This window comes from Theropithecus gelada, chromosome X, assembly GCF_003255815.1.
Source record: "Theropithecus gelada isolate Dixy chromosome X, Tgel_1.0, whole genome shotgun sequence".
NCBI lineage: Eukaryota > Metazoa > Chordata > Mammalia > Primates > Cercopithecidae > Theropithecus > Theropithecus gelada.
The window spans coordinates 11529535-11543215 of record NC_037689.1 but is presented as its reverse complement, the minus strand read 5'-3'; the positions used below and the strand labels follow the sequence as shown (position 1 = coordinate 11543215).

The 13681-nt window shown below is 42.4% G+C and overlaps 1 protein-coding gene across 2 annotated transcripts in view; it reads right to left on the bottom strand.

Moving 5' to 3' along the window:
• SYN1 (synapsin I) overlaps positions 1-13681 on the bottom strand; it is a 50005-nt gene that overhangs the window by 28754 nt on the left and 7570 nt on the right. For both annotated transcript variants that reach the window (XM_025373099.1, XM_025373100.1), the window contains exons 2-5: positions 8350-8407; positions 8154-8245; positions 6319-6475; positions 6073-6162 (exon numbers count right to left, since the gene is read on the bottom strand). In XM_025373099.1, coding sequence (XP_025228884.1) covers positions 6073-6162; positions 6319-6475; positions 8154-8245; positions 8350-8407 — 397 coding nt within the window. The remainder of the gene's footprint in view (positions 1-6072; positions 6163-6318; positions 6476-8153; positions 8246-8349; positions 8408-13681) is intronic.

Sequence of the window (13681 nt, the reverse complement as noted above, 5' to 3'; positions counted from 1 at the left end):
GTTAATTAAACACTGCAATTAACCCTTTTCCCGTTTAGGAAAAAAAAAAAAAAAAAAAAACGTGCAGCTTGATGCCTGTGCTCACTTGATTTTATATAAACATGCTCTTTGAGGCTGAAGCAAAGCTGACTGATTTTCAGTGTCAAAACAAAATATGAAAACTCTTCTTGGAGTTATTTCTAAGCAGAACTAACATCAGAATCATCTGAATCATCAGAATCATCTATTTTGGAAAAATCAGATTCATCAAATGAATCTTCAGCCAACAACTGTTCAAGAATGATGTTAACATCATTTGCAGGAATTTCAGCATTTTCAGCGATTGAGAATTATTATATTTTGTAAATGGAAATACCATTCCTACAAACAGAATGCTATAAATAGAATGATGCCTTTTGTTTCCAAAGTCAATATACTAGAGTGATGTGAAAATAATAATAAAAACAAGATAGTTTGTGGCAAAGTTATCTCGGGGTAAACACTGCAGCCACAAGTGCCATCAGAGAGTATTCTCAGGGCAAATGGTAAAGGGTTAATAGGCACAGTGGATGAAAAACATGACTTAATTATATGCTGTCTATAAGAGGTACATTTTAGATTCAAAGACCCAAATAAGTTGAAAGTAAATGGATGGAAAAAGATTTACCACACAAGCAGTAGCCAAAAGAGAGCTGGAATAGCTATACTAATATGAGGTAAAATAGAATTTAAAACAGCAATTGTTACTTGAGATAAAAACATTTTATAATCATAAAAGGGTCAATCCATCAAGAAGATTTAACAGTAATAAACATATATGCACCTAACAACACAGCATAAAATATATGAAATAAAAACAGGCAAAATTGGAGACAGAAATAGACAATTCAACAATTATAGCTGGAGACTTCAATACCCCACTTAAACAAATGGATAAAACAACTAGACAGGGATCCAACAAAGAAGTTTATTTTATTTATTTATTTATTTTTGGAGATGTGGTCTCACTCTGTTACCCAGGCTGGAGTGCAGCGGTGCAATCTCAGCTCACTGCAACCTCCACTTTCTGGGCTCAAGTGATCCTCCCACCTCAGCCTCCTGAGTAGCTGGGACTACAGGCGTGTGCCACCATGTGGCTTTTTGTGTGTGCGTGTGTATTTTTTGCAGAGATGGGGTTTTGCCATGTAGCCCAGGATGGTCTTGAACTCTTGCACTCAAGCAATCCACCCGCCTCAGACTCCCAAGGTGCTGGAATTACAGGCGTGAGCTACTGTGCCCAGCCAATAAGGAAGATTTGAAAAATGCTATAAACCAATTAGACCTCATAGACATCTATAGAACATTTCACCCTACAATGGCAGAATACACATTCTTCTTCAGTGCACATGGAACATTCTTCAGGACAGACTATATGTTAAGTCAGAAAACAAATCTCAGCAAATTGAAAAGGACTGAAATTATACAAAATATGTTCTTTAACCACAACAGAATGAAACTAGACATCAAAAACAGAAAAAATTAGAAAAATTTACAAATATGTGGAAAGTAACACACTCCTAAATAACCAATAGGTCAAAGAAAAAATCACAAGGGAAATTAGAACATACTTTGAGATGAATGAAAATGAACACACAACATATCAAAATGTAAGGGATGCAGTTAAAGTGGTACTTAAAGGAGAATTCATAGTTTTAACTGCCTATATCTAAAAAGAAGAAAGGTATCAAAATCAATAACCTAATCTTCCATTTTTTTTTTCTAGGAAATTAGAAAGAAAAGAGCAAACTAAGTCCAAAGCAAGCACAAGGAAAAAAATAATAAAATAAGAGTGGAAATAAATAACATAAAGAATTTTAAAAATAGAGAAACTAATAAAACAAAAATTTGGTTCTTTGAAAACATCAATAAAATTGATAAACCTTTAGACTAAGAGAAAAAAAAAGGGCAGAAAACTCTAATTACTAAAATCAGAAATGAAAGAGTGGACATACTACTGACCTTACAGAAATAAAAAGTATTATAAGAGAGTACTGTGAACAACTATGTGCCAATAAGTTAGAAAACCTAGATGAAATGGACAAATTCCTAGAAAGACACAAAACACAAAAACTGACTTGGTAAGAAATGGAAAATCTGAATAGACCTATAACAAGTGAAGAGATTGATTTAGGAATAAGTAAAACTTCCTACAAAGACATACCTAGGACTAGATGTCTTCACTGGTGGATTCTACTAAACATTTAAAAAGAATTAATGCCGACCAGGCATGGTGGTTCACGCCTGTAATCCTAGCACTTTGGCAGGCCAAGGCAGGAGGATCGCTTGAGCCCAGGAGTTCAAGACCAGCCTGAGCAACACAGCAAGACCCTGTCTCAAAAAAAAAAAAAAAAAAAAAAAAAAAAAAAAAAAAAATTAATGCCAATCTTTACAAAATCTTCCCAAAAATAGAAGAAGAAGGAACACTGTCCAACTCATTCTATGAGGCCAGTGTTATCCTGATACCAAAACCAGACAAAGACATCATAAGAAAACTACAGAGCAATGTCTCTTATGAATATAGATACAATAATCCCTAACAAAATAATCACAAACTGAATCCCACAACATACAAAAAGGATTTATACCAAGGCCAAGTGAGATTTAGCCTAGGAATGCAAATGTCTACACCTAGACACATCATAAACAAACTTATGAACCTATCAACTTGCATGAAAATCAATTAATGTACTATATACCATCTTCATAGAATAAAGGACAAAATTCACACAATCATGTCAATAAACACAGAAGAAGCATTTGACAATGTCCAACATCCTTTCATGACAAAAATACTCAACCAACTAAGAATAGAAGGAGAAATTTGTCAACACTTAGGTAGCAGTTAATATATGCCAGATGCATTGTTCTAGACACCTTACATTTACTAAGTAATTTCATTCTCACACCAACTATATGAGGTGGGAACTATTATTACCTACATTTTGGAGATGAATAAACTGAGGTACAGGGTGTTTAAGTAACTTTTCCTGTGTTAAGCAGCTAATAAGTTGTGGAGGTAAGATTCTCACACAGAAATTCTGGCTACAGAGTCCATGCTCTTAATCACATTCTGCTGTAATGTCTCTCAAAGAATGTAGAATAATAATAATGATAAACAAATTGGGTTTCCTTAAAACTAATGATTTAGGCCGGGCATGGTGGCTTACGCCTGTAATCCCAGCACTTTGGGAGGCCGAGGCGGGCAGATCGAGACCATGCTGGCCAACATGGTGAAACCCCGTTTCTACTAAAAATACAAAAATTAACTGGGCGTGGTGGCGCACACCTGTAGTCCTGGCTACTCGGGAGGCTGAGGCAGGAGAATCGCCTGAACCTAGGAGGCGGAGGCTGCAGTGAGCCGAGATCATGCCACTGCACTCCAGCCTGGCGACGGAGTGAGACTCCTCCTCAAAAAAAAAAAAAAACAAAAAAAACCCTAATGATTCAATCTTTATCTGTAAGTAAACTTAACTTATAACACTGTTGACATATATCAGTAACCATAATTTGTAATACTGGTAAGAATTGCTAATATTAGTAGCAATGTTTATTTGATCAAGTTGATAATGTTGGGTCAATATTGATATTTAATTGTAATTTTAGTCATAAAATTGGTGATCATTTATATGAGTAAACATAATTTGTAATATTGGTAAAAATTGACAAAATTACTTATACAATTTGATTGCATTAGTAACAATTATTTAATTTCTATTTGTAACTAAAATTTGATTCATAACTGTGGTACTCAATTTATATTAGTAATCAAAATTTTAATATTAGTGTTTTTTTATAATAGCAGTTAGAATGTTAACCATATTAGTAATGATTTCTATTAGGAACTACAAGATAATTCAAAACATAGGTACTCATGGGTTATATTAGTAATCTTAATTTGTAACACTGGTAATAGTTATATCTGTAACAACTTTTACACTGTTTGTACTAATCGTTTAATTTTATTTACTTATTTATTTAATGTTTTGAGACAGGGTCTCACTCTGTTGCCCAGGCTGGGGTGCAGTGGTGCTCTCATGGCTCACTGCAGCCTCAACCTCCAGGGCTCAAGCGATCTTCCCATCTCAGCCTCCCAAGTAGCTGGGACTACAGGTGCATATCACCACGCCAGGCTGATTTTTTTTTTTTTTTTTTTGAGATGGAGTCTCGCTCTGCCGCCCAGGCTGGAGTGCAGTGGCCAGATCTCAGCTCACTGCAAGCTCCGCCTCCCGGGTTTACGCCATTCTCCTGCCTCAGCCTCCCGAATAGCTGGGACTACAGGCGCCCGCCACGTCGCCTGGCTAATTTTTTGTATTTTTTAGTAGAGACGGGGTTTCACCGTGTTAGCCAGGATGGTCTCGATCTCCTGACCTCGTGATCCGCCCGCCTCGGCCTCCCAAAGTGCTGGGATTACAGGCTTGAGCCACCGCGCCCGGCCCTTGATTTTTAAATTTTTTTGTGGAAATGGGGTCTCACTACATTGCTCAGGCTGGTCTCAAACTCCTGGGCTCAAGAGATCCTCCCACTTTGGGTTTACATTTTTAAAAAATAATTATAATAGTTTACAACATAGGTACTAATCATTTATACTAATAAACTTAATTTGTAACACCATAATGCACTATAATATTAATTGTTATATTTGATGATATTAGCAACGATAATTCAATTTCTATTATTCAAATGTTCAGCATATTTTATTCTGGCATATTGTAGCCCAATGACCCAACTGTGGTAGTCTCCATTGCGTGTGCCATGCGTATATAATTCAAAACAGGTGCTTATAATTTATATTAGAGCACAATTTGTAATAGCAATAATCATTTGTAATAACAGCAATAATCTTTGATGCTATTAATAATGATTATCCAATTTCTACTAGAAACTACAATTTAATTCATAACATAGGTACTCGTAATTTACAACAGTAAAAATAATTTATAGTATTAGTGATAATTTGTAATATTAGTGATTTTATATATATATATATTTTTTTTTTTTGAGATGGAGTTTTGCTCTTGTTGCCCAAGCTGGAGTGTAATGGTGCGATATTGGCTCACCACAACCTCTGCCTCCCGGGTTCCAGCGATTCCCCTGCCTCAACTTCCCAAGTAGCTGGGATTACAGGCATGCACCACCACGCTCGGCTAATTTTGTATTTTTTTAGTAGAGACAGGGTTTCTCCATGTTGGCCAGGCTGGTCTCAAACTCCCGACCTCAGGCGATCCGCCCGCTTCGGCCTCCCAAAGTGTTGGGATTACAGGCGTGAGCCACCGTGCCAGGCCAGTGATTATATTTTATAATAGTAACCAAAAGTTCAATTTCTATTAATTAATTAATTTATTTATTGAGACGAAGTGTCACTCTGTTGCCCAAACTGGAGTACAGTGGTGTGATCTCGGCTCACTGCAACCTCCAACTCCTGGGTTCAAGTGATTCTCCTGCCTCAGCCTCCCGAGTAGTTGGGACTACAGGCATGCACCATCATGCCCGGCTAATTTTTGTATTTTTAGTAGAGACGGGGTTTCACTATGTTAACCAGGCTGGTCTTGAATTCCTGACCTTGTGATCTGCTCACCTTAGCCTCTCAAAGTGCTGGGATTACAGGCATAAGCCACCGTGCCTTGCCAACAATTTAATTTATAACATTACTTATTGATAAATGTTATTGGCAATCCTAATTTGAATATAGGTAAAATTTCTATCAGAAGGAATATTTGATAATGTTAGTAATAATGACCTGATTTCTATATGTAATATATTCTGATTCATTACATTAATTCTATCAATTCACATTAGAAATCGGTTTTTAATACTGGCAAAAATAGATAACATGAGTAACAGGATCTGATAAATATTGGAATGTATTATGATTTAGTTTTCCTTGTAAGCATAAGGAAACTCATGGTAGACCCTATCGCAAAGCAACTTCATGACCCCACGTGCACACAGCAGCCACACTCTTGATATCACACAGCTGATAATATACCAATATTTAATATTATTGCAGTAGTTATGACTCTTCCCTCCTGCCCACTCTATTTTCCCCAAACTCACCATTTCTTTGTGATTGGGGTAGAAGGTCTGATCAATTAGAGGGAATTCTTCTGTCCCCAGTTTCTTATGCAGTCGAACCATCTGGGCAAACTATGAGAACCAGGAGAGCTGGGTCAGTGAGTCCTTCACCGGGAATCTGTAAGCTTCTGAACACCCTCACTTCCCCCAAATCGCAGAGTGGTTTCAAGTTCCCACATGCATGCATGAGCTATTCCCTCTGCCAGTGGCACCCTTCCTGTTACTTACCACCCAGGGCTTGTCACAGAAGTTGTAGACAGAATGCAAGGAGTTAACACTGGGGATTCCAGCATATTGCAGCCCAATGACCAAACTTCGGTAGTCTCCGTTGCGTGCCATGCTGAAGGCGTGCTGGCGGATCAGCACAAAATCCGGCTTCAGAGACCTAGCGTGGCAGGGGTTGGAGTGTTGAGAGTTCCCCCAGTAGCTCCCTATCACTCTCGAAACAAAGACCAAGTTTCTACATCTCCATAGCTCCCAGAAATTGCAAAGTGGTTTCTCACCTCTGCACACATGTGCAAGCTGTTCCCTCTGCCTAGTGCACCCTTTCTACCCTCTGCCCACCTGGTGATCCCCTTTAAGCCTCTCCTACCTGTTCCCTTCTCAGCAAGGTCAGCTTGCAGCTTACCCACACAGCTCTGACAACTTCCTGGTCACCATCTCTCGGACTGCAAGCTGTCTTCAGTGTTCTGCCCGGAATAAATTCTAACCTCAGGACCTTTACCAAGGATGTTCTGTCTGTCTAAAGCACTTGCCCCTAGATACCTGCATGGATCACTCCTTCACCTCCATCAGGTTTTTCCTCAAAGGTCTCTCCTGCAACCAGACCGCCCTATCCCAACTGCAGACCCCACCATCATCCAACAATTGCTACATCTGCTTTAGTGCTAAATATTTTTTTTCTTTTTTCTTTCTTTCTTTTTAATTAATTAATTAATTTTTTTGAGACGGAGTGTTGCTCTGTTGTTCAGGCTGGAGCAATCATGGCTCACTGCAACCTCTGCCTCTCAGGTTCAAGCGATTTCCCTGCCTCAGTCTCCCAAGTAGCTGGGATTACAGGCACCTGCCACCACGCCTGGCTAATTTTTGTATTTTTAGTAGAAACGGGTTTCACCATGTTGGCCTGGCTAGTCTTGAACTCCTGGGCTCAAGTGATCCACCCACCTTGGCCTCCCAAAGTGCTGGGATTATAGGCGTGAGCCACCACATCTGGTCACTGCTATATTTTTTTCCTAGCACTTTTACATTTTCTTATTTATTTGTGTATTGTGTGTATCTCACAGTAGAATATAAGTCTCATAAGGCCCGGGTTCTTTTTTTTTTTTTTTTTTGGTCTTTCAGCATGTAGAATAGCTCCTGGCACACAGTAGGTGTACAATAAATATTTGTTGAATATGAAGTCCTGAGAGCAGCACCTGGCATGTAGCAGATATCTAGCAAATGTTTATTTAATTAATAATTGAAGGCTGAGTGTGACGGCTTATGCCTATAATCCCAGCACTTTGAGAGGCCAAAGCAGGTGGATTGTTTGAGCCCAGAAGTTTGAGACAAACCTAGGCAACATAGTGAGATCCCCATCTCTACAAAAAAACATAAAAATTAGCCAGGCATGGTGGTGTGCACCTGTAGTCTCAGCTACTTGGGAGGCTGAGGTGAGAAGATCACTTGAGCCTGAGAAGTTGTAGCTGCAGTGAGCCATGATTGTGTCAGTGCACTCCAGCCTGGGAGACAGAGCAAGACCCTGTCTGAAATATATACATATATATATGTGTGTGTGTGTGTATATATTTATATTATATATAAAATTTATAAATATATTTATATTTTATATATATATATAAAACATATATATATATATATATATATATTTTTTTTTTAAAGCCTGGCTTGTGGCATGCTGGGGTCCCTGGCTCTTTTTCTGAAGAAAAGTTGGCTCCCCACATTCCATGCCTAAGTTCTTGCCCACAGAAGGATGGGTGGGGAGGTAGGAACTTTCCCCCAGCTCTAAGGGGGAGAGTTCTTATGCCTCGCTCGTAACACCAAGGTACCCTTTTTATACTCACCGCATGACCTTCACCCCATTCCGAAGAACTTCCATGTCCACAGAGAATCCACCATTGGCATGGGCCACAAGGTTGAGATCAGAGAATTCGGCCTGGGAAGGAGAAAAAAATTGGTGATTCACCTACATCACACAAAAATGGCCACTCAGTTTGCAGTATGGACAACTGACCCCCAGGTCCAAATGTCCCAACTTACCTGTTCTACTTTAATGTCAATTTCTCCATGGATCTTTTTCCCTTTGAAGTATTTTGCCCTGGAGAGGAAAAACAGAACACAACTGTCAATGACAAAATCTCAGAAGGGAAGACAAAACACAGGCCCTTTACCCTTTTGCCCCTTCAATGCTACTAAAGAAACCACAAAGTGCCTTATAATTATTGAAATATTTTGAAAAAATCAAAGAGTGCTTTGTGAATAAAGTATGTTGTAATCCTCACACAACTGCAAAAATGTTAAAGGACATTGCAAACTGTAAAATGTGGCCTTTAACTGCAGAAAGCAGGTATTTCCCAAAATATAGTCTGCTCATCACATTACCATTGTACATGTTTTTTTAAAAAACTTCATAAAATTAGCAGTACTACGTAAATTAGAACATACTTTGAAATTGCATGGAGACCAGTAAACGGCAAAGAACCTTAGAAAACACATATCTGGCCAGGTACGGTGGCTTAGGCCTGTAATCCCAGCACTTTGGGAGGCTGGAGGTAGGAGGATTGCTTCAGGCCAGGGGTTGGAGACCACCTTGGACAACATAGAGAGACCCCCCATCTCTATAAAAAAAAATTGAGGGAAAAAAATAAAAGTCAACGACTGTGGCTCACACCTGTAATCCCAGAACTTTGATAGGCCGAGGCGGGTGGATTACCTGAGGTCAGGAGTTCGAGACCAGCCTGGCCGACATGGTGAAACCTCTTCTCTACTAAAAATACAAAATTAGCCGGGTGTAGTGGTGCATGCCTGTAGTCCCAGCTACTTGGGAGGCTGAGGCAGGAGAGTCACTTGAACCTGGGAGGCGGAAGTTGCAGTGAGCCAAAATGGCACTACTACACTCCAGCCTGGGCAACAAGAACAAGACTCCATCTCAAAAAAACCCCAAAAAACGAAAAACAAAAACTAGCCAGGCATAGCGGTGCACGCCTATAGTCCCAGCTACTGGGGAGGCTGAGGCAGGAGAATGGCTTGAGCCCAGGAGGTCGAGGCGACAGTGTGCTGTGATTGCATCACTGCACTCCAGCCTGGGCAACAGAGCAAGACCTAGGCAAAAAAGAAAGAAAGAAAGAAAGAGAGAAAGAGAGAAAGAGAGAGAAAGAGAGAGAGAGGGAGGGAGGAAGGAAGGAAAGAAGGAAGGAAGGAAGGAAAGAAAGAAGGAAAGAAAGAAAGAAAGAAAGAAAGAAAGAAAGAAAGAAAGAAAGAAAGAAAGAAAGAAAGAAAGAAAGAAAGAGAAAGGAAGGAACTACATTTCTCTGAAGCTTGCCTGTTTTTGTGTATTTTTTAGTCCCTGTGTATATCTCAGTGCTGGTGTCTGGCTGTGTGGCCTGAAGCATCTCTCCACTCTCTGGCCCTTTCACAAGGAGGAGCACAATCACCATGTGTGGTTGTGTGCTGTGAGAAACACAATGGCCATGGGTGGGCAGCTGCATCCGACAAGGAGGAGTGGATTGAGTGGTGCGGGCTGGGTGGCTCTAGGAGAAGCCAGTGTAGCTGGCAATGATGGGGGGCAGGGAGGAATGCAGCTGAGGAGGAGAGGGAGCAACAGGAGGGAGGGGGAGTGGGAGCAGCAGTAGGAACATCACGAACTGCTATGTCATTTTCCCCGGGCCTGTCCCCAGCTGGGCTTGGTTTCCGGTGGCCTCCTCCCCCAGGCTCAGGATTTCTAGCCAACAGCCTGCTCCAGGGATGGAAGCTCATCCCCAATCAGGTTTCTCATGGAAGGGGGATGAGGGGGAGAGACTTTCAGGGCTATTGGTCACTGACACGCATACAATCAGGGTCTTGGACACACATACACACACACACACACACACACACACACAGCACAAATGGACCCTGGTGACTTGAGTGACATATGCAAGAGACCCCAGGTACAGCTACTTCTTTTTCCTCGCTCTCTCTCTGACACACACACACACACACACACCCCATCGCTGACACTATCCCCTCAGAAGTGTTAGGAGAGAATCTCTCTCAGCCCTGCACATTTTTCATCTATAAACTGATGAGTGGGAATGATGAGGGTGTATCACTGTTTCTAAAACTTTTCCCACCATAAGTGTAGTTGGATACTGTGGTGGTCTGCTCAGGCCTCTTCTTCAGGGACAATGCACCTTGAATGGCAGCTGCTGACAGCTCATGGCTGTGTCCCCACTGGGAATTGTCTTGTCACAGTGAACTGCCTTGGCCAATGTTATACCTACTTCATGAGGGCATCCCCATGGTCTGGTCTATGAGGGGAAAGAAAGGCCAGCCTCCTTGCCTCAACCTGGGCTGACTCTGAAGGACCCTCCCAGCCCCAAGGGCTCCCCCTAAGATCAGTGGAGTCCCCTGAGGCAACTACATCTTGAGCCAGCCTCTCCCTCTGCTCAACCCAACTCTCCTCACAAGCGTTGATCCCAATGGCACACTCCAGTAAGCCTCCTGCATGCAAATCTCCACCTCAAAGTCTTTTTCCAGGGAACCCAATCTAAGACAGTGGGCCATGGAAGTCAAACCACAAGGGTGGTCTAATGCAGTTCTGGCACTGGGTTACCCAGCAGCCAGATGGCAGTGAGGATCTGTCAGTAGTGGGAGGTGGGGCATAGATAGCCTCCGATATGCTGTAGCAATGCAAAGTGCTCTGCAGCAGGTCCGGGCTGTGGTGTAAGCAGGATGTGACTTAGGCCATATGATCTGGCAGATCCTATGACACTGGAGGTGTCAGTAGTAGGAAAAGACGCTGTGTGGAATTTCTTCTCCCAGGTGGGAGAATACAGTGCAGGCCCCCAGGGTTTTGGAGCAGCAGTGACTTTTCCTGATGGTGGGCTGTAATGGGATTCTGGTGGAAGGGAATGTACTGGCTGGTGAAATACTCCTGGAACATGAGTGATGTCAGGGAAATGGTAACCAGACTTTGGTGACTATTCCCTAAATGCCATTGAGTAGCTGAAGAAAGACCTGACGTGCTCAGGGTGAATTCAAGGCAAAATGTGAAAGCCAGAGGACCTCCGTGACTCCATTTAAGGAAACCCTCATCTCCTGCAGTCAGAGGGCAGACAGAAGGGAGGGCCACGCTCAGAATTCAATTCTACATGGTGGCGGAGCTTCAGAGAAAGTTGACTTCTCAGGCCCAGCACATCTCCTAGGCCATGCTCATGTCCCTAATAGGACAGGAGTAGGACTCTGAGATGGGGATATTTGGGCAGATGCAGTTAAACACCTTGAACTTACAGACTCACCTGCATCCACTGGGCCTGCTGAAGTAGACTACTCCCCTGAGTTAGAATATAGACCTTCTGCTTAAAGATAATGCAGAGGCCTCAGATGACGCAGGCGCTTTGTAAGATAATGCCTGCCCCCTCAGAGTTTACCTCCCACCTCTCCTCCTGTTAACCACACCAAAAATTAGGGTGAAATCCTAGTGAAACCTGACTGGACAGGTTCTAGGCTTGCAAAGGAAGGAGATAAATGATCTGTAGAAGAACCTAAAGAATCTGGCTAGTATGTATTGGCAGGGGCTGAGAAGGTATGAATGAGACTAGATCCTGAGGACAATGGGCGAAGGAGGTAGAACAGGAAGTTGGCGCGCTCTCCCAGGATATGGAACTTAAAACCCTGGCGAGGACTCTAGGAAGTGTTACTAACACACTGGTATTTGGAAACCTGGAGTAAACAATGGCCCACACTAAGTGAAGCAAAACTTCCATGGCAGATTGCACAGGGAAGGATTAAAGGGTTCAAAGAAGCAGACATGTTGGAGTAGATATACTACTGAAGTCTGGAAAACCCACCAGCTGATTAAGGCCTGGAGGATACACTCAACTTATGAAATCAATAAGAAATATGCTGGTGAGGGTGGTACCAGTCACGCTGAGAAGCACAGTAGTGGTAAGGTGATAAATGAGTCCTGGCCCAGGTCCTGCTTACAGTGGGTCTGGGGGGTCCAGAGACCCATCCAGTGGTCACTTCCTCAGTTCACAAATGTGTAATTGCAATGGCATACTTTGTAGTTGTCAGAACCCCTACATGGGCTCCTCAGCCTGTGGCGTAAGAGCTATTTCAGTAGGGAAGTCCAGATAGAAGCTTCTAAAAAGGTGCACACCCCCATGCCCTGAACAAAACAGTAAACCACAAACAATATTGTATGCATCCTATGGGTGATTATGGAAATCAATGCCACATTGAAAGATCTAAAGGATGCAGGGGTGTTGGTCTCATCTTATCTCCATCGAATTGAGTGGTCTGGTCCCTGGAGAGGTCAGATGGGTCCTGGAGAATGCTTGCAGACTACTGCAAGCACAATCAAGTAGTACCCTTGCTTGTACCTGCCATACTGGACATGCTGTCATTGTCAGAGCAGATTAATAAGACCTCAGGTACAGCAGGTAGCCACTGACTTGGCAAATGAATTCTTTTCTATTCTGATTAGGAAAAAGGATCAGAAACAGTTCACACTCACGAGTCTGATGATAATATTCGTAAATGGTCTTTCATAGGGCTATGCTATCTCTCTCACCTGGTGTCATAATATAGTTCAAAGAAACCTGGACTATCTGGACATCCCATGGAATAGCACACTGGACCACCACATCGATTGCATCATACTGATTGTGTGAGATGAACAAGAGAGGGTTAGCATATTGCCCTGGTAAGACACATTCACTCCGGGGGTGGGGGATAAACCCCACAAAGACTCAGGGGACTGCTGCATTAGTAAAATTTTTAGGAATCCAGTGGTCCAGGTCAGTAAATCAGGACGGCCCCTCCAAAGAATAGGGCAAAGCATTGAATCATGCACCTTCCACCATGAAGAGGAAAGCACAATACCTAGCAGGCCTCTTCCCGTTCTGGAGGCAGCATATCCCCCACGCACAAATGCTGCTCTGACCCATATTCCAGACAACATGTAAAGCTACCAGCTTTGTGTGAGGGCCAGAGCAGAAAAGGGCTCTGCAGCAGGTCCAGGCTGTGGTACAAGCAGTCCTGCCATTTAGGCCAGATGATCTGGCAGATCTTATGATGCTGGAGGTGTCAGTAGTGGGGAAAGATGCAGTGAGGAGCTTATGGGAAGCCTGAGTGGGAGGCCCTTGGGGTTCTGGAGCAAAGCCATGCCATCTGCAGCAGAGAATTTTACGCCTTTTGAGAAAGATATCCCATTGAGGTGCTGGGCCCTGATAGAGACAGAATGCTTGACCAGGCACCAAATGATTGTGCATCCAGAAGTTCCCATTATGAGCTGGGTCCTGCTAGGCCTGCCAAATAATAAAGTCAGGTAGGCCCGGCAGTCAGGATTGAGCCCAAGCAGGACCAAGCAAGGTGCATAAGCAGGTAA